Genomic DNA, 21,424 nt, shown 5'->3' with positions numbered 1-21,424 from the left:
CAGAGGTTAGGGAATCGAAAACGGTGGTACCACCAAAGTAGGTTTGCAAGTGAATGGGGTCGATGCGTGGTGAACGGAATAAGCAAAACCTGTTGCCAAGGGATCGATTAAGTTCAGTAGCCTACAAAATCCCACTCATGTTCAAGAAAAAGTCCAGTAGCCTCAAAGCCAATAAGACCCTAAGACACTACAACAACCCACACAATTTGTGTGCCATAAAAAAGACATGATTGTGGTAGTTTTATGCATTTCACTAGGATCAACGTCGAAGATGACATGGAGGCATCTGTGGGTTAACTGATAGATCTCTTATCTCCATACAACGTCTAGAGATGAACATGAAACATGTTTCTACTACAAATTATCTCTTAAAGATATCTCTATCAGTTAACTCACATATGCCTCCAAAATTATTTGACATTGAAAAATTAATCAAACAATGTATGACTAAGAAAATGATACCAGATATTATGAAGAAAGATATTTTTCCTTAGGCACGCAGAGATTTCATTTAACTAACTGAAGATGGCACCCTCTCTTGTTCAAGCCACCAACATTTCTTTAGTGGACCCATCAACATTATTTAGTGATATATCACCACTTAATATTTTACATTTTTTGAGCATTACTTAATACGTACTACCTCCGTCTGATTTATTAGTCCCCTCATATTTGGTGTCATACTTTGACCATGATTTTAACTAATAGAGTAAAATATAAGTTATACATACCAAAAATAACATCATTAAAAACTATGTTCAAATACAAATCAAATGATATAATTTTTGATGACATGCATTAGTATTTTATTAGTTAAATCTATGGTCAAATTTTGACACAAAATATGAAAGGGGCAATAAACCAGACAGAGGTAGTATTTGACACGTGTGCCGGGGAGTGCCCTAGCACGCTACCATTTCCCTCGTGCGCACTAATTGTCAGCGCTCGGACTAGAAAAATGCTGAACCATGTGTGTTGTCCGTGAATGTGGTCAACACTATAACCGAAAGCCCCAATGTCAACTATCGGAAGAAAACACACACTCCAAACGGAAGGCCTAGCCGCGTCCATCCAACAAAAGGCGGACCAGTTTCAAGAAAAAAAAAAGGCGGACCGTGTCGACACGATGAGACCATATCGGCCCATCCCCTCCCGTCCGCCCGCGTCACAATCCGATCTCCACCGCCCAGATACCGATCCGATGGCTGGCGCTCGCCTCCCGCTACGGCGGTCGCTGTCTGTATACGACGTCGCGACGGCAGCAACAGGACGGGGGTCAGCGCGTCGGCGCGTGCGTGTCGAACACCCGGTCGCTGACACGGTTGGACCCACGCCGGCGTCGCTGTGGCTTCAAGATTCGCCCCCTCGCCAAACCCCGCACTGCGCTCGGTCTCCGTCACGGCGTCACGCCGTCACCAACCGCACGCCGAACGCGAGGGCCCACGCGCCAGCAGTAGCGCGCCTGGCCCCGGCCGTCCTACGCCGCTCACCAACCATTAGCTTTTACTCCCTCCTCCCGCGACGAGACGACCAATTCGCTCGCCCTCGTCGCCTCGCAGGCCGCCTCCCCCTCCCCCCCTCCCCACGTTCGACGCCTCCGCGGAACCCCGAACGATACCCCGCGTCGCGGGGGCCGATCGGGTGGCGCCCGCGCGTTGTTTATCGGGTTAGGGCTTGGCGCTCGTGGGCGAGGTTTTCCAGGAAATGGACGCCTCCGACTCCGGCGGGGGCGGCGCGGCGGCCGATGCGGGGGAGCCCGTCTGGGACTGGGACAACCTCCTCGACTTCACCATCCCGGAAGACGATTCCCTGCTCCTCCCGTGGGATGACCCCCTCGGGATCGAGGGCGATCCCACCACCGAGGGGGCCCTGCTCCCCGCCCCGCCTCCGCCGCAGCCAGTGGAGGCGGAGCCGGCGCCACCGCCACCGCCACCGTCTCCGCCTGTTGAGGCCGGGGGAAGCAGACGCGGCGTCAGAAAACGCGACCCGCGGCTGGTGTGCCCGAACTACCTCGCGGGGATTGTGCCCTGCGCGTGCCCCGAGTTGGATGAGATGGCGGCCGCCGCGGAGGTCGAGGAGGTTGCCGCGGAGGTGCTTGCCGGCCCGAGGAAGAAGCCCAGGGCTGGCAGCCGGGGTAGCAGCGGGGCTGTAGTCAAAATTGGTGGTGCTGGTGGTGGCAGTGGAGTGGCTGGCCGTGGGGGAGCAGCAGAAATGAGGTGCCAAGTGCCGGGTTGTGAGGCGGATATACGGGAGCTGAAAGGGTACCACAAGCGGCACCGGGTGTGTCTGCGTTGCGCGCACGCTTCTGCCGTCATGATCGACGGCGCCCAGAAGCGCTACTGCCAGCAGTGCGGCAAGTAAGCCACATTTGCCCCTTGTTAGTTGCTGAATATAAGTGTGTACAAGTTCCATTGTGATAAGTATAGGATACTAAATTAAATACGTGAAATGATTGCCTCACTAAGTTATAGTTCTTCGATAAGACTGGATGTTGGATCGTTATTTCCAATTTCCTTCATTCAAGCTGTCATTGTATGTTAAGGACCGGTACAAACTCTGCATTTTTTATTTTTGGAGTAGAGTTCCTCAGGCATGCTGTCACGGTTGATTTGTTGGAAGGTTCTTCAAGATTTGTACAGTAATTGTATTTTATTTGCCTTAAATTTATCTCAACAAAACATTTTGCAGCACAATTTTGTAGGTGTAATGGAGTAATTGTGTGAAAACCGATCAGCCTACCATGCTAGAGGAATTTTCCCCTTCTAGTAGGCTGTATTAGTGCGGTGATATGCAATATTTGACGTATGAGCCCCCTGCATTGAAATGCAGGTTCATTTGAAAGCAATGCCACTGTTTCAGATATGCCACTTATAGATTTTTTGTTTGGACCCAGGGTTCCGTCATCGTGGCGAAACTTATCTAGGATTTGTCGGGACTCCTGTGATATTTCTAGTGAATTGATGAATTCTATTTTCAAGTAGAGTTAATACTCCCTCTGATCCGATGTGATATTTCTAGTAATTGATGAATCAGAGGGAGTAACATATTTTTTTTGGCGAAACTTATCTAGGATTTGTCGGGACTCATGTGATATTTCTAGTGAATTGATGAATTCTATTTTCAAGTAGAGTTAATACTCCCTCCGATCCAATGTGATAGTTCTAGTAATTGATGAATCAGAGGGAGTAACATATTTTTTTTGGCGAAACTTATCTAGGATTTGTCGGGACTCATGTGATATTTCTAGTGAATTGATGAATTCTATTTTCAAGTAGAGTTAATACTCCCTCCGATCCGATGTGATATTTCTAGTAATTGATGAATCAGAGGGGGTAACATATTTTTTTTCCTATGACATGGTAGACACACAAACACACACTTACACCATGCACACACGCATGCGCACGCCACATGTGTGTGCGTTTCCAAGCACATGCCTAGAATTAGTGGAGGCCAGGAATACATCCGCTATCCCATGAAGTTCCCACTAAAGCATATCGGCGTGAGCGAAAATGCGGGTGCTAGGATTTAAGCACTGGTGGGTGGAGTCATACGCCCACAACTCCACCAGGAGGTGGTTCTGGAGTTAGTATGTTATAAATGGTCGAGAACTTTCCCGGGGTTCACTGGTAGGCACACATGGTTGTGAATCTCTTCATTTTTGTAAAATGACATTAAACTTTGCAAGCAAATAACATTTAGTTATAATTGTAATACAGCTTATTTTATGAGTACTGTATGTGGTTTTAGCATGATATTGTTGGCCACTTTTATCAAAATAGTGCAAATGCGTACAAATAGTGCAAATGCGTACGTCCTTGCTTATGTTTGCACACCCCTTTCGAGTTTTATTTTTAGCAACTGTTTAAAAAATATTAGTCTTTAATACTTAAGATGATTACTTTTCCGGACAATCTATTATTGATTATTCTTATGTCCAGTCTAACAATTGTGCTGGCTGTTTATGCTGTTCTTGCTGATTTGTAGTAATAGTTTACTTTGGTGTGCTATAATCTGTCTTTCTTTCTTTCTCTCTCTCCCTCTCTCTCTCTCTCTCTCTCTCTGAACATACTTCTGTTGCAGATTCCATATATTATTAGATTTTGATGAAGACAAAAGGAGTTGTAGAAGAAAGCTGGAGAGGCACAACAAAAGAAGACGAAGGAAACCTGATTCAAAAGGCACATTGGAGAAAGAGATAGATGAACAATTGGATTTGTCAGCTGATGGTAGCGGCAGCGGTGAAATAAGAGAAGGTAGGACCAAAAATAACTTTTCCAGCTTTGTCAGGCAAAATCCATTTCTTTTGCATATTTAGCCATCTTACCATATTAACTTTAAATCTTGTTGTAGTTGCTCTGTTACAAGCTTTCCATAACATGCTAAAGCGATTATTTATGTGCATAAAGCGTAAGTTGTCTCTTAGATAACCTACAAAGAACAATCAAGTTTCCCAAACTTATTTTATCTATTTGCTCTGGTAGAAAATTTTATATTTCAAGTAGAAGGTGCGGGGTTTTCCTTTAGATATGACTGTTGACCAGAATTATGTAATACCAGGGAAAAGTTTATTACTAAATCCATTGTGGCTCTGTATTTGTTTTGGATACATGTTATTCATAGGTTACATTCCTTTATTGTTGCAATTGGCATCTGAGTAAATCAGTTCCTTCCACGGATGTGAACATCATTATTCTTTGTGCAACTTGAAACCTTCTAGCAGAAGACGAGAACAAGGAAACATCGCAATTTTTGTGAACTTTTGCGACAAGAGCATCTTATAGGCAGGAAACTGGGTTCTTCACAAAGTTTCACCACCAGAAACTCAAGGCCAACATCTTTTACCACTTCAAACAAATTCATAACACCACAACCAACAAAAAGCAAGAATTTAGTTGTTATCTAACTTAAAGGGACACCTTACCTTTAAGCGCTTATGCGGAGTTTGCAGTCTTGATATGCAGACGTGGATGGATTACATTCAACACTTCCTCGGGTGCATATTAGGGATGTGGGCTAAGGGGTACAACTGGACCTAGCCAACCAAATAAGGATAATCCTATTGCTAGGAAGCGAGTGATGGGTTTCTATACAAGGAAGCTGCCAGCCATATGTTATATTATCGTTATGCAATGTGAAGGAACATGAAGGAAATAATCTAGTCTCTCTCTAGGTTCTTCATTGCAGTCCAGATCCAGTCCTTTTCCTGAGCCCTTCCTCCTCAGTGCGCTAGTCAAGATGGTATCAGTTCGGTGCCAACAGCGTGGCGTTACAGACAAGAGCAACAGTGGGGACAGCTTGCATGTGGAGAAAATACATGGACTTGAGCCATTGCTTCTGTGCTGGCTGCACCAACCATAGCACCGTATTCGACAGCTATTTCCTATTCAACGTCATCAGATAGAACTGCAGCACTGAGCCTGTAACCAGCAGCAGCGGTATCTGCTCATCAAAAGGCGGTGGCTACTCATGTTCCAGGCTTCCAGCAATCGTGGTGATCCACCATGGGATACTGCGTGTCTAGTCGTTTCCCATGCACACAACTTCCTCCAAACTCAAACCTCCAGATGTGCTTGTGCCTCAGTGGCTCAGTCCAAAACCAGGCCAGATGGTCCTTCATTTAGTGCTCAAGCCAAGCCCTCCGCAGTGGGCCTTGGCCTGGCCCTCAGTAACAAGCTCAAAATTAGGCAATAGCTTGGCACTGTTACCACACCCACACATGGAGGCAATGGTCTTTGAAACATCAGCTTACTCATCTAGTCAGAATCTCTGCATCCCATGAATGTGGGGGGTAGCAGGGATTTCAGCTAAGGATGAACAAATACTGGTTCAAACCTTTATCATGCTGCATTGAATTTTGTCAACATGGCATCAAGTCCATAGGAACTAAGAACATTGCAGCAAGCTCAGCAAACTCGGTAAACCAGAGGAATTCTACTTGTACAGTCTTAACTTGAGACCTAGCTATCATTTTGCACCCGAGAATGAGCTGCTTATCTAGGAGGAGCGGAGGGTTAGGCCTAACCTAGGTGGCAGCCGGCAGCATGAAGAAAGTGTCGGCAGCTGGCCTTAATCAGCTTCAACTAAGTGTGGATATGTATCCTATTATCCTATTGTTAGCGAATCTGAGAATAGTTATATTACTTAGGTATTGAGATGAGATACTTTAGGGGGAGACCCATCTATAATGAGACAGGCACTTCATATTACCATCAAGCAGCCCTTCTTCAGTTCTTCTACCTAAGTCTCCTCCCTCACCATGACATCATTTTCTGGTGGTGTTTACCCTCATATCAGCATAAATAAATAAACCATTTCATAAATTTGAAGTCGTTTCTCAACAAATCAATAGCCTCACTTCAACGTAGACAAGGTTTAGTTTGTAGCAATAAAACAAGAACACTTCGAAGTGAAATAAAACAAGTTAAACACCCTCTAGCCATTTGTTTAGAGCATCTACATATTTGTTGGAATTCTAAGTTTGACCCAAATTGAGCTCCAGTATGAGCATTATCTTTATATGCTTGTTTGGTGGGTACTTTTAAAATGCATCTGTTAATGTCTAGCTCCCTTTCTTCTAATGTTCCTTTTTGTGTACTCTGTAAATATGTGCTGTCTAATCTGGAACATCTTTGTTAATATCTTTTGATATACAGAGAATATAGATGGCGCTAGCTGTGACATGCTTGAGACTGTTCTTAGCAACAAAGTTTTAGACAGAGAAACACCGGTGGGATCTGAAGATGCCCTTAGTTCTCCAACTTGTACACAACTCAGCTTGCAAAATGACCGAAGTAAAAGCATAGTGACTTTTGCAGCTTCTGCTGAAGCCTGCCTTGGTGCAAAACAGGAAAATGCTAAACTTACGACTTCTCCGGTGCATGATAGCAGGAGTGCTTATTCATCCTCAGTGAGTTTTTTCCCATACAAATTTGTTCGTTTACCTTAATGTGATCATTATGCATTATTATTTTTAGTTTGGTGAAACTTTCCCCCTCCCTCCCTCTCTCCCTCTGTAATTGTCGTGATAATGTTGTATCACCATTCTAGTGCCCCACAGGACGCATTTCGTTCAAGTTGTACGACTGGAATCCCGCAGAGTTTCCTCGGCGTCTACGTAACCAAGTATGTAACTGGCTATGGCCTTTAAGTTTCTAACACTGGATGATATTTTCATGTCAAAGAAATTGTTCTAAGTCAGTGGTACATTTGAAATATGCAGATATTTGAGTGGTTGTCTAGCATGCCTGTTGAATTGGAGGGCTACATTCGTCCTGGTTGTACAATTTTAACTGTATTTATTGCAATGCCACAACATATGTGGGACAAGGTATGGATGTTTATGCTAAAACAAAATCATCAATTACTTCAAACTGAATGAAGACTTTTGCACACATCCAATAAAGACAAACTATCAAGACTTAGGCTGTTGTTTGGCAGCAAAGTGTTGTAAAAAACAGAGTATTGGAAAACTACAGTATTTTAGCATGATGATATGAGATACCACGGTTTTTACATATTGAAGTATTTTGGAGTATCGATAATACATAGGACTTGTCTGGCTAGAGCTGTGAGCAGCGATGTAAAAATTATGGCTAGCCGTTAGCTGTTGCAAACACGGACATTTTAAGCTAGCTAGACATTGCATGTGGGCCACGCTTATTTACCGTACACATCCATGAAGAACGGCCAAGCATAAACTAACTAAATGGCTATGCATAGACTGAACGCCCAAGCACAAGGCTTGTATATTACCAATAAGGATGCTCCCTTGGGATCGAGCCATGGAGAGCTGGGCCTAGGCTAGCTGCGTCGAACGAGTCGTCAATCCCTCCACGAGCGGAGCTGAGCGGATCGACCAGAAAGAGGGGTAACGGCACGGCCGCATGGAAGCAGATTCAAAAAGGGATAACTACATGTGAGTTATGGCCAATGGCGAGGCGAGTTGTTTACTCGCCTGCTTCTTTTAAAAAAAAGAGAGGTTCTTTGTATTACAGAGAAAATACTCTGATTTTGAGAATACTCTAGTATTAACACTATAGCTTTTATTTGTAGCCAAACAGGTCACAGTAATTAAAACTGTAGTAATTAGAAAAATTATAGTATTCCTCAAATACTTAAAAAATACTCCCTCCGTAAAGAAATATAAGAGCGTTTTTTTTTGCGAAAAGAAATATAAGAGCGTTTAGATCACTAAAGTAGTGATCTAAACGCTCTTATATTTCTTTACAGAGGGAGTACTTCGCTATCAAACACAGCCTGGGTTTTAAAATATCATTTTGTACTGTGTAACTTATGCGAACTGATAACTGTAGTACTACCACCAGTCCAGAATTGATGTCTCTATGGCTTGTGCAAGTCAATTTTTACCACTTATGGGAGTCCACTTCAAAAGGAAATTGTTGGATTTGCCGTGAAATTATATCATAACCTTTTTAGCTTTCTTCAACATATCATTGAGTGCCCTCAATTCATATCTGCATTTCTCTTGGCAGTTATCAGAAGATACAGCAAATCTTGTCAGAAACTTGGTAAATGCTCCGAGCAGTCTTCTATTGGGTAAAGGGGCCTTTTTTGTTCATGTCAATAACACAATATTTCAAGTATTGAAAGGTGTGTGCCATGTACTTTCCAATTCCATGACATATTTCAAGTATAGTAATATTTGTATATCATTCTTGAACTATATTGTTCGTACACAACTATGTAGTCCCTCCTTTGCTGAATGCATACTGTTTTAGGAATTTACTCTGCAACAAAGATGTATGCAGAAAAAGATTGCATGACCCCCTTTATTGGACAACTTATCACATATGAAAGATGTGTGTTACTCTAATCCATATTAATAAATGATTGGAAATAGCCAAAGATGGATATGCAATGGAAAATTGATGTAAGGTTATCTTGAAATATTAAAATAACATGTATCCAGGAACAAAATTTGACTTTGGAATGACATGTGTTCAGGAACGGTGGGAGTAGCACTATTTGCATGTGCTACTAGTCTACTATATGCTGTAGAGCCTTTGAATTATGTATCTGTCCAGAAGAATTTTCTCATGAGAAGATAACCCCTTTGTTTTCAATTGTTTGATGCAAGGATCCTTGTCACATACTCCCATTCCGCTTACGTGCGCAGTTTTAATCTATAATCATGAACTGTTCAAAGATTTGAGCATTTCCCAGTTAATGCGGGAACTATTGCCATTTAAACTTATATATTATTGCATCTTTTGTTTTAAACTTTTCATGACAAAAGTATCTGATTATTAACTGAGGATTTTTAATATCTGTACTAAAGATGGAGCAACATTGATGAGTACCAGATTAGAGGTACAAGCCCCCAGGATCCATTGTGTTCATCCAACATGGTTTGAAGCAGGAAAGCCTATTGAACTACTCCTTTGTGGAAGTTCTCTTGATCAGCCTAAATTCAGGTATAATATGCCCTTGGACGTTGTGGTGATTTCTGCTGGCTGTTTTTCTACAATGTATATGCGCTACAACATTTCTTGTTTGAAACTTCTGCTGTATGCATTATTTTCTAACCTTACTGTCTATTGTCACAAATTTGTGATGTGGGCTTTCCAGAGTCTCCGCGGTAAAGTTTGATCTTAGCTTCTACTAAAGTAAATATGCACTGTTTCCCCATAACCTCGTGTTTTATATTTTTATTAAGTGATCTTGTTTAGTTGGTGAAGTTATTAAATGAACCATTCCTGGATTTTAGCCTATTCCTGTCACTTGGAGGAATAACTAAGTGAATGTAAGTGCAATGTGGCTTCAGTATGCATTTTTGTTTTGTTTTGTTAGTTTCAGGCACAAACTGTCTCGGCACGCACAATTTCTGCATGAAATAGCTTTAGCGTCCAAGTAAAAAAATTGTCATTTATCTCTTTTGATAATTGTTGATCATCGGGAGAACACTCTGGTTTATGATCGATGCCCTTCTATCATTGTACTTTATGCATCTTAAGTGCTCATTTGTGGATTTAGTTTTCCTGGTTCCAACATTAAATTTGTGCATGAAGTGAATCCACATGAGACAGTTCCTTATAAGCTTCATAGATGAACACTTATGAATTTGCGTGGGGTTCACAATGCTCTATGGGTGCTTGAATCACCATTCAATTTATGTTTCTCATGGCAGATCACTTCTATCGTTTGATGGAGAGTACTTGAAGCATGATTGTTGCCGTCTAACGTCTCGTGAAATCTTTGGTTGCGTGAAAAATGGTGCTCCTACATTTGATTCTCACCACGAAGTTTTCCGGATAAACATCACTCAAACAAAGCCGGATACTCATGGACCTGGTTTTGTGGAAGTAAGTGAAGTTTGCTACAAAACCAATCGAATTCCTCCGTACTTTAGAGTCTGGTGCATATTAACTACATTTCTTCTAGTGGCATCCATCTAGGATGCATGTGTTTGACATTAGTTCGGTTATGATTTGTCAGTCCTGTGTAGATAGTTATTAGTGTGTACGAACTTACGCTATACTTTTAAATTCTTAGCCATGACCAGCCTGACAGTTGTACCAATTAATAGAAAACCCTGCTTAGGGTTAAGCTTAAGCCATCCCTTCCAAACAGTGTGATGTTGAACTGATTCCTCAAATAAGGCATCAATACTCAAAGAGACATTAGCTGCTCTACATCGCACACAGGGCTTTGGGGCACTTTGGTTCATATTCACCAACTTTGGTTTGTGCACTTCAAGAAGTGAAAACTAATGTCATAGAAGCTGGACAATAATTGCAAGTTTCTGTACAATAGTAAGATCATATGTGCCCTTTGCAGAAAACACGGGCAAAACAGACTTGCATCACAAAGTACTTGACGATTGAAAACTATAGGAAGCAAGTGCATAGTGGGGATTTATGGTTCATGCTTAATTTCTCCTGTGATAAAGATACACAGCATCCATACGGCATTTGTATTTGGAACAATTTCAGCAAAGATAATGTATTCTTGTTTGGCATAACAAAACTGGCTAGTGAGCTACTATTGTTACTGGCGCTAAAAGTATAGGTGTATAAAACCGGATATTCACATCAGCACCCAAGAGCATATGCTCCTGGGGTGAAACAAATGATGATGCCCTTAATGTCAAACAAATCTGAAAAAGTATATACATGTCCTGCTGTGTCCTATGTGTGCATATTAATTTTCATGGAAAAAAGATGAGTTTTGTGGCCTGTGCGAAAAAAACAATTTTCGCTTTCGTAGAGCACCAGTTTTTGTTTTTTTGTCCAGGGCACAAAATATGTCCATGAAACTTTGCAAGCAGATAAAAGACATGGGCAGGTATATTGTAAATAAAATCAGTGTTGTTTGAATTTTTATAGCATTTTAAACAATTTTACTGTTCATTTAGGAGCATATGCTTCACAGGAGCTGAAACGCTGCCTTAAAAGAAGAGCCAAAATTTACACCTTGAAATAACATAGCAAAAGACGACAAAAAACCCATTATTTATGCCATATTTGTAATATTTAAGGGGTTCCAAAATGGTTCAGTGTTGCAAGAATAGCAATTACCATTTATTCTAACTGCATGATAGTTCAGCTTATGTTGTCATTCTTCGACACTTTCTGTAGTTATATATGATGATCGTCGATTGCAGTTCTATATTTACAGTTTTTCTTCCTTCTACAGGTGGAAAATGTGTTTGGGCTATCAAATTTTGTCCCTATCCTTTTCGGTAGCAAACAGTTGTGTTTTGAACTAGAGAGGATACAAGATGTTCTTTGTGGTTCTTCCAAGTACAAGAGTACAAATGGAGAGTTCCCTGGTATTACTTCTGATCGTTGCGAGCATTGGAAGCTTCAACAAACTGCAATGTCAGGATTCCTGATAGAGATTGGGTGGTTAATAAAGAAGCCTTCTCCAGATGAATTTAAAAATTTACTGAGTAAAACAAATATTAAGAGATGGATATGTTTGTTGGAGTTCTTGATACAAAACAATTTTATCAATGTTCTTGAAATGATTGTGAAGTCATCGGACAACATCATAGGCTCTGAGATTCTTTCTAACCTGGAAAGTGGGCGGTTGGAAGATCATGTCACAGCATTTCTTGGATATGTAAGACATGCTCGAACCATTGTTGATCAGAGAGCTAAACACAATGAAGAAACACAGCTTCAAACAAGGTGGTGTGGTGATAGCGTTTCAGACCAGCCAAGCTTGGGCACTTCTGTGCCACTTGGTAAAGAAGTAAGTGCTATTGTGGTGCAAGCCCTATTAATTCCACGCTAAATATTCTTCTCGAACTCTGCTAATGCAAGAATCTCTGCATGTTTATGCTTTTTTTTACATCAAATCAGTTGCAAGTTTTTGATAAGCAGAGCAAGTTCAATAGATAACATTATTTTGAATTTTCAGTTGTGTGTTTTATTGAGAATTTCTTCTTTTCTTCTGAAAAAGTAATCATCAGCTCATTACCATTGCGCGCTACAAGTATGCAATTCATGGTCAGTAGTACAGAAAATCAGGGGAAATCATGATACTGACCACGGTTCTTAGATAAACATCTATATATAGTCCTATTTTGGTTATTTTAGCTTCCATCTGTCTATGTTGATTGTTTAAGAAGATAATCATTTTTAGTTTGAAAGCACTTAAATCTGGAACCATTCTGTTCTCATGCAGAATTAGCTTTACAAATTATGTGTCAACATTGAGTTGGTCCTAGGGTTGTCATGGCAGAGGATGTTTGTCTTTATGAAAATGTAAACAGCTTAGGAGCATCAGTATCACGCTTACCTGTAACCTTTTGGAGTGGCATCATCATTCAGTCATTTTGCATATGGTTAACTGAATTACAACGATGTTGTAATCTTTTTGCAGAATGTTGCTGCCAGTGATGATTTCTGTTTGCCCTCAACCAATGCCGAGTGTGAAGCGGAAGAAAGTGTACCGCTTGTGACTAATGAAGCTGTGTCACACAGGCAGTGCCGCGCTCCTGAGATGAATGCTAGATGGCTTAATCCCGCCTTGGTTGCTCCTTTTCCAAGTGGTATGATGAGAACGCGACTCGTCGCGACTGTGGCAGTGGCTGCTATATTGTGTTTCACGGCCTGTGTTGCCTTGTTCCACCCAGGTAGAGTAGGGGTGCTTGCAGCTCCAGTAAAGAGGTACTTGTTTAGCGACTGCCCACCATGGCATCATAGTGGATGTTAGATTAGATTAGCTTTCTTGACTCGTTGACTTTCTTGACTTGTTGTTGTTTTCCCCTGTGCCATGTGTATACCGTTGTGTTGACTCATAGATTGTGTGTATCAAGGATAAAATACCTTTTCCAGTGGACAATGCAAACTTGCATCTTTTTGACAGAAACTATGGGCATATATGCATGAAGTTCTGAACCACCTGGTGTATCAGAGGGTTTGATAGGATAGCTTCAATGGAAATAAAAAGGTTGGGTCAATTTTCTTTTTGTTCGTGACAAGTGGGAAGCTTGAAGGAATCCAACTTGAACATTTTCCCAAATCCCGAGTAAGAAGATTCATCTGATTTGGGGCGTGAATATGATCTGAAGAGTACCTCTCTGTTTCATATTACTCCCTCCATTCTAATGAAGGCACATCCCAAAATTCAGCTTTGATGACAATTTAGACCTATCAAATGTTGGTTATATGTGATAAATATTATACCATTGAACAAAAGAACTTTTCAATAGTATAATTTTCAAGTCACAAAAATATGTAGTATTGGTACATTTTATGGTCAAAATTGAATTTGGGGATGTGTGCGTGCCTTATTCATTGGAATGGAGGGAGTATGTTAAGTTCTAGCTTTGTCTTTTAAGTTCTTTTTTTTTGCGAAGATTGTTTTTAGTTCAAACTTACATAGGTCTTCTTTAGATTGTACTCCCTCCGTTCGGAATTACTTGTCTCGAAAATGGATGTATCTAAAACTAGATACATCCATTTTCGAGACAAGTAATTCCGAACGGAAGGAGTAGAATTGAGAAACACGGGAATAGTGCAAAACATGGGTTTGCAAACACAGGAGAACTATATGAATAGTTGTTTGGATGGAATAGAGAAAAAGCGCCTTGGTCCAACGCGATTGAGTCCAAGCGGTTGGACACGCACTAGCATGAACAATAAATTTTAAAAATAAGAATCTGATTTTTTGTGTGGATGAACATCAACAAGTATTTTAGTTTTCTGCAAAAATTCGCCACGAAAAGACATGCGCATGATGCTTTTGCTAGTTCTCTACATGAAGGCAATGAAAATGATTTCAGATTTCACCCGTCCAGGATTGCAGCTTGGGTCTGAAACTGTTTGAGATCGAAAGTGAAATCTCTGTATTGATTGATGGTTACAGGCGCTACTTATATCATCTGGAGAGACGCGACCGAGAAGAGGCGTCGGTTCCAGAGGACAGGAGCGAGTGGGCGTCTGCGCGGGACAAACCGCATGATGGTTTGGGCAAGGGGAGATTTTCCCCTAATTACAAATTGTAATTAATTCTAACACTCCCCTTAATCTACACTTGACCATGTAGAACCATCTTCACGATTATCGGGGATGCTCTATCATCTTAGAAGGATTTTCCTCCAAAAGTTCTTCATAAAATCTTTGATGAGATCTTGAAATATATACTCACAAAGAAAGATAGCATAATGTGATGTCATTAAAATAAGGGTATCTCAAGAAGAGACTCCCCCCTGACACCTGCAAGTCCCTAAGTCTTCGCATACCAATTCCATGAACACATTTCTGGAATGTAGAATTTGGTAAAGACTTGTAAATAAATCAGCAAGGTTGTGGCATGATTTGACTTGCAGAATGCTTATTTCCCCTCTTTCCTGAAGATTATTGGGGAAAAACCATTTAGGAGAAATATGCTTGGTGATATTACTCTTGATGTATCCTGTTTGCATCTGCGCAACACAGGCCGCATTATCTTCATAGATAATGGTAGGTGATTTTATCGAACCCATTCCACATGACTGTTGTATGTGGTTTATCATTCTGCGAAGCCATACACATTCACATGTTGCTTCAAATAATGAAATTATTTCAGAATGATCGGTAGATGTTGCCACCAGAGTCTGTTTTGAAAACTTCCATGATATAGCAGTGCCACCATGTAGGAACATGAAGCCGGTCTGTGATCTGGCATTATGGGGATCAGACAAATAACCGGCATATGCACATCCAATCATATTGGAGTCCTGATTTTTCTGGAACTGGAAAAATAGACCAAGATCCTTTGTGCCTTGGAGATATCGAAAGATATTCTTCACTCCAGACCAATGATGTTTGGTGGGAGCTGCGCTATGTCTAGCAAGTAGATTCACTGCAAATGCAATATCAGGTCTTGTGCAATTTGCAAGATACATAAGCGCTCCAACGGCACTAAGGTATGGAACTTCAGGTCCCAACACCTCTTCTCCATCATCCCTTGGTTTGAACGGATCTTTCTCTACGTCTAGAGATCGAACCACCATGGGAGTTTTAGATGGATAGGATTTGTCAATATTGAATTTCTCCAATATTTTCTGGATATAAGCAGATTGGCGTACCATGATTCCTGAGAGAAGGTGCTCAAGTTGAATACCTAAGCAAAATTTGGTTTTACCCAAATCCTTCATCTCAAATTCCATCTTTAGGTGATTGCGTGTGTAACGCCCCGGATACAACTTTCCATATTCGTAACTCCGACTCTTGCCTTTTCCAGAGATGTGATTTATTTTTCTTCCATGGTTGGGTTTTTGTCTGTTGTTCGCATGTTGTTCTTGTTATGCATCTTATCTCATAGCATCATGCGCATTGCATCGGCATCGTTTTCATAAAACTTGCATCCGTTCTGGTTCCGGCGGTTCTCTCCGTTGTCCGTTCTGAGCCCGACCACACTCGCACGCGCCCGCGGCACCTCCGAAATATTATTTTATAAGTGGCATAAAAATGTTCTCGGAATGGGTTGCAACTTGTCGTGCGGTCTTATTATAGTGTAGACAGGCCGCCAGCCAAGTTTCGTCGCATTCGGAGTCCATTTGATAGCCCAACCGTTAAATAAATAACCGCGATATAGTCGGTATATTCGTCGGACGTTTCGGTCTCCGAAACTGCCGCCGGGCTGCATTTCTCCTCTCTCTCCTATCAGCCCAAGCCTCTCTAAACACAGCCCACCAACCTCTCCCAGGCCTGTCTAACCTCCCCCTCGATCGGATCCGTCGAATCGCGATCGGAGGGCTTTGAAAGCCCCCAATCCCCCCTAACCTAGCCCCTCCTACCTATAAATGGACACCCCCACGTCCATTTTGGGCAACCCTAGTCCCCTAGACCCTCCACCTACCTCCATCCGCAGCCAACCTCCCACCTCGGCCTCGTTTTCCGCGCCGGCCAAGCCCACCGCCGCCAAGTGGCGCGCCCCCACTGGCCTCCGCTACCGCAGCCAGCGCCCCGGACCAACCGGAAGGCGACACGTCGCCTCTCCGCGCCCCAGCCAGCCCTCCCCGCGTGCCAGGCCTATGCCAGGCCCGCCCGGGCCCCGATCTGGGCCCGAGCTGCCCCGCCCCTGCGCCCGAGCGCCGCCCGAGCCTCCCGCTCGATCCCGTGCTGCCGCTCCTCGCCGCCCCGCCGCCAGGTCGCCGGAGCCCCGTCGCCGGCGAGCCTCGTCGCCGCCGCCAGGTCGCCGAGTCCCCGTCCAGGCAGCGCCCCGCGTCCCATCTCCTCCTTCCCTCTCCTTCCTCTCTTCCTCATCTCCTCATCTCCCTCTCTCTATGTGCAGTTGCCGCCGCCGCCCGTGGAGCTCGCCGCCGACGCCGCCTTCATCGGATCCGGCCGGGATCCACCGGATCCGGTTGCCCTCGGCCGGATCTGCCCGTTCCCGCCGCCCCTCGGCCTCCTCCTGGCCTTCCTGCCGCCGCGGCATGCCGCCTCCCGCGCTGCCATGGCCGCCTCCCTCCTGCGTGCTCTCGCAGGCGCACGAGGAGGAGGATGACCGGGCCTCCATCCCCTGCGGGCCCCGCGCCCTCAGCCCACCAAGCCGGCCTGCTGCCTTGGCCTCTCCTCCGACCGGGCCTTGGCCCATGGTGAGCCTCCAGCCTATCCCTCGCCCCAGCGCACCACATGTTAGCTTGCGCCCACCAGATTCGGCCCGCATGCGTTTTTTTCCGTTCTGTGATTTTTGCCTATTACCCAGAAAACTGCATTTTTACAGATTGGACCCTAAACTTCATGCATATAATTACTAATTATCTGTGCATCGGATTAAAATAATTTATATATGTAAAATGCTCAGAAAATTGTGTAGATTAATAATATGCCATTTTCATCCATGTTTAAAATGTTTAAATTGATGTTTGCATTAATTTGCTTAAATGCCATGCTAAAATGATTTAATTCATAACTAAATAACCGTAGCTCGGATTTTAATAAACTTTATATGTAAATGGGGTGGAAAATGCCTAGATTAACATGGTCCACTTTATTTTCCTGTTTAACAACAATAAATATTGTGTTTAGGGCAGAACAGTACCAAATCCATAATTTGCATATGAGGATTTTCCGGAATTGTTGTTTGTTGTTTCTGGCCTCATTTAAACTTGCCTAGATAGGTAGTTTTCATATGTTTCACCTCTTGCCATGTTTAACAACATTTAATATTGTTGGGTACATAACCGAGATCAAACTAAATATTTGATGTGGTGTTTTGTTAATATGCCGTTTGGGTCATATCGGTGTAAAGCGCATGAAGAAACTCCATAAAGAAGGATTTTTGGAATCACTTGGTTATGAATCATTTGATTCTTGCGAACCGTGCCTTTGGGAAAGATGACTAAAACTTCATTCTCCGGAACAATGGAACAAGCTAGTAATTTATTGGAAATAATACATACCGATGTATGCGGTCCAATGAGTGTTGATGCTCGTGGCGGGTATCATTATTTTCTGACCTTCACAAGATGATTTGAGCAGATATGAGTATATCTACTTAATGAAGCACAAATCTGAAACATTTGAAAAGTTCAAAAAAATATTCAGAAGTGAAGTGAAGAATTATCGTAACAAGAAAATAAAGTTTCTACAATCTGATCATAGAGGAGAATATTTGAGTTATGAGTTTGGCCTTCATTAAAAACAATGTGGAAAAGTTTCACAGCTTACGCCACATGGAACACCACAGCGTAATGATGTGTCCGAACGTCTTAACCGCACTTTATAGGATATGGTGCGATCTGTGATGTATCTTACCGATTTACCACAATCGTTTTGGGGTTATGCATTAGAGACAGCTGCATTCACTTTAAATAGGGCACCATCAAAATCCGTTGAGATGACACCTTATGAACTGTGGTTTGGCGAGAAACCAAAGTTGTCGTTTCTTAAAGTTTGGAGCTGCAATGCTTATGCGAAAAAGTTTTTCAACCTGATAAGCTCAAGCCCAAATCGGAGAAGTGCATCTTCATAGAATACCCAAAGGAAATTATTGGGTACACCTTCTATCACAGATCCGTACCTTCTCCTGAATTGGAAAATAGTTCATCACTGAAATCAGTTCCAGTGATTCCTACACCAATTAGTGAGGAAGCTAATGATGATGATCATGAAACTTCAGAACAAGTTACTACAGAACCTCGTAGGTCTTCCAGAGTACGGTCCGCACCAGAATGGTACAGTAATCCTGTTCTGGAAGTCATGTTACTAGACCATGATGAACCTACGAACTATGAGGAAGCGACGATGAGCCCAGATTCCGCGAAATGGCTTGAGGCCATGAAATCTGAGATGGGATCCATGTATGAGAACAAAGTGTGGACTTTGGTTGTCTTGCCCAATGATTGGCAAGCCATAGAAAATAAATGGATCTTCCAAGAGGAAGACAGACACTGATAGTAGTGTTACTATCTACAAAGCTCGACTTGCTGCGAAAGGTTTTCGACAAGTTCAAGGTGTTGAATACAATGAGATTTTCTCACTCGTATCGATGCTTAAAATTTGTCCGAATCATGTTAGCAATTGCCACATTTTATGAAATCTGGCAAATGGATGTCAAAACTGCATTCCTTAATGGATTTATTAAACAAGAGTTGTATATGATGCAACCAGAAGGTTTTGTCAATCCTAAAGGTGCTAACAAATTGTGCAAGCTCCAACGATCCATCTATGGACTAGTGCAAGCATCTCGGAGATGGAATATACGCTTTGATAAGTTGATCAAAGCATATAGTTTTATACGGACTTGCAGTGAAGCCTGTATTTACAAGAAAGTGAGTGGGAGCACTACAGCCTTTCTGATAAGTATATGTGCGTGACATATTGTTGATCAGAAATGATGTAGACTTTTTCTGGAAAGCATAAAGAAGTGTTTGAAAGGAGTTCTTTAAAAAAAAGACCTTAGTAAAGCTACTTACATATTGAGCATCAAGATCTATGGAGATAGATCACGACGCTTGATAAGATTTTCAATGAGTACATACCTTGACAAAATTTTGAAGTAGTTCAAAATAGAACAGTCAAAGAAAGAGTTCTTGCCTGTGTTGCAAAGGTATAAAATTGAGTAAGACTCAAATCCCGACCACGACAGAAAATAGAAAGAGAATGAAAGTCATTCCCTATGCATCAGTCATAGGTTCTATAAAAGTATGCCATGCTATGGACCAGACCTATTGTATACTCTGCCCTGGTTTGGCAAGGGAGTACAATAGTGATCTAAGAGTAGATCATTGGACAGTGGTCAAGAATATCCTTAGTGAGGACTAAGGAAATATTTCTCGATTGTGGAGATGATAAAAGAGCCCGTCGTAAAGAGTTACATCGGTGCAAGCTTTTACACCGATCCAGATGACTCTAAGTCTTAATCTGGATAAATATTGAAAGTGGGAGAAATTAGCTAGAGTAGCTCCGTGCAGAGCATTGTAGACATAGAATATTTGCAAAATACATACGGCTCTGAATGTGACAGACCCGTTGACTAAACTTCTCTCACGAGCAAAACATGATCATACCTTAGTACTCTTTGGGTGTTAATCACATAGCGATGTGAACTAGATTATTGACTCTAGTAAACCCTTTTGGGTGTTGATCACATGACGATGTGAACTATGGGTGTCAATCACATACAGATGTGAATATTGGTGTTAAATCACATGGTGATGTGAACTAGATTATTGACTCTAGTGCAAGTGGGAGACTGAAGGAAATATGCCCTAGAGGCAATAATAAAGTTATTATTTATTTCCTTATTTCATGATAAATGTTTATTATTCATGCTAGAATTGTATTAACCAGAAACATAATACATGTGTGAATACATAGACAAACATAGTGTCACTAGTATGCCTCTACTTGACTAGCTCGTTAATCAAAGATGGTTAAGTTTCCTAACCATAGACATGAGTTGTCATTTGATTAACGGGATCACATCATTATGATAATGATGTGATTGACTTGACCCATTCCGTTAGCTTAGCACTTGATCGTTTAGTATGTTGCTATTGCTTTCTTCATGACTTATACATGTTCCTATGACTATGAGATTATGCAACTCCCGTTTACCGGAGGAACACTTTGTGTGCTACGAAACGTCACAATGTAACTGGGTGATTATAAAGGTGCTCTATAGGTGTCTTCGAAGGTACATGTTGAGTTGGCGTATTTCGAGATTAGGATTTGTCACTCCGATTGTCGGAGAGGTATCTCTGGGCCCTCTCGGTAATGCACATCATTATAAGCCTTGCAAGCAATGTGACTAATGAGTTAGTTACAGGATGATGCATTACGTAACGAGTAAAGAGACTTGCCGGTAACGAGATTGAACTAGGTATTGAGATACCGACGATCAAATCTCGGGCAAGTAACATACCGATGACAAAGGGAACAACGTATGTTGTTATGCGGTTTGACCGATAAATATCTTCGTAGAATATGTAGGAGCCAATATGAGCATCCAGGTTCCGCTATTGGTTATTGACCAGAAACGTGTTTCAGTCATGTCTACATTGTTCTCGAACCCGTAGGGTCCGCACGCTTAAGGTTTCGATGACAGTTATATTACGAGTTTATGTGTTTTGATGTACCGAAGGAGTTCGGAGTCCCGGATAAGACCGGAGACATGATGAGGAGTCTCGAAATGGTCGAGACTTAAAGATCGATATATTGGACGACTATATTCACACTTCGGAAAGGTTCCGAGTGATTCGGGTATTTTTCGGAGTACCCGAGAGTTACAGGAATTCGTATTGGGCCTTAATGGGCCATACGGGAAAGGAGAGAAAGGCCCCAAAGGGTGGCCGCACCCCTCCCCATGGACTAGTCCGAATTGGACTAGGAAGGGGGGGGGGGGTGCCCCCTTCCTTCCTTCTCCTTCTCCCTTCCCTTTCTCCTACTCCAACTTGGAAGGGGGGATCCTACTCCCGGTGGGAGTAGGACTCCCTTATGGCGCGCCTCTACCTGGCCAG

The 21,424-nt window shown here is 42.3% G+C and overlaps 1 protein-coding gene across 1 annotated transcript; it reads left to right on the top strand.

Annotated features, from left to right (window-relative positions):
• Positions 1–1,528: 1,528 nt before the first annotated feature.
• LOC123132471 (squamosa promoter-binding-like protein 9) lies at positions 1,529–13,362 on the top strand. Its single transcript, XM_044552266.1, has 10 exons — positions 1,529–2,357; positions 4,084–4,256; positions 6,657–6,910; positions 7,051–7,125; positions 7,223–7,330; positions 8,496–8,613; positions 9,302–9,437; positions 10,151–10,325; positions 11,659–12,219; positions 12,853–13,362. Exons 1-10 carry the CDS (start codon positions 1,705–1,707, stop codon positions 13,183–13,185), a joined length of 2,586 nt encoding a protein of 861 aa, XP_044408201.1. The 5' UTR covers positions 1,529–1,704; the 3' UTR covers positions 13,186–13,362.
• Positions 13,363–21,424: the final 8,062 nt, after the last annotated feature.

The sequence above is a fragment of the Triticum aestivum genome, chromosome 1B, assembly GCF_018294505.1.
Source record: "Triticum aestivum cultivar Chinese Spring chromosome 1B, IWGSC CS RefSeq v2.1, whole genome shotgun sequence".
NCBI lineage: Eukaryota > Viridiplantae > Streptophyta > Magnoliopsida > Poales > Poaceae > Triticum > Triticum aestivum.
This window is presented reverse-complemented; position numbering and strand designations above follow the sequence as displayed.

Excerpts from the sequence above, each read along its gene's own strand:
- LOC123132471 (XM_044552266.1), top strand. The coding sequence starts at position 1,705 with ATGGACGCCTCCGACTCCGGCGGGGGCGGCGCGGCGGCCGATGCGGGG. Across the intron at positions 4,257-6,656 it reads CAGCGGTGAAATAAGAGAAG|AGAATATAGATGGCGCTAGC; the intron begins GTAGGACCAAAA and ends TTTGATATACAG. Across the intron at positions 9,438-10,150 it reads CTTGATCAGCCTAAATTCAG|ATCACTTCTATCGTTTGATG; the intron begins GTATAATATGCC and ends TTCTCATGGCAG.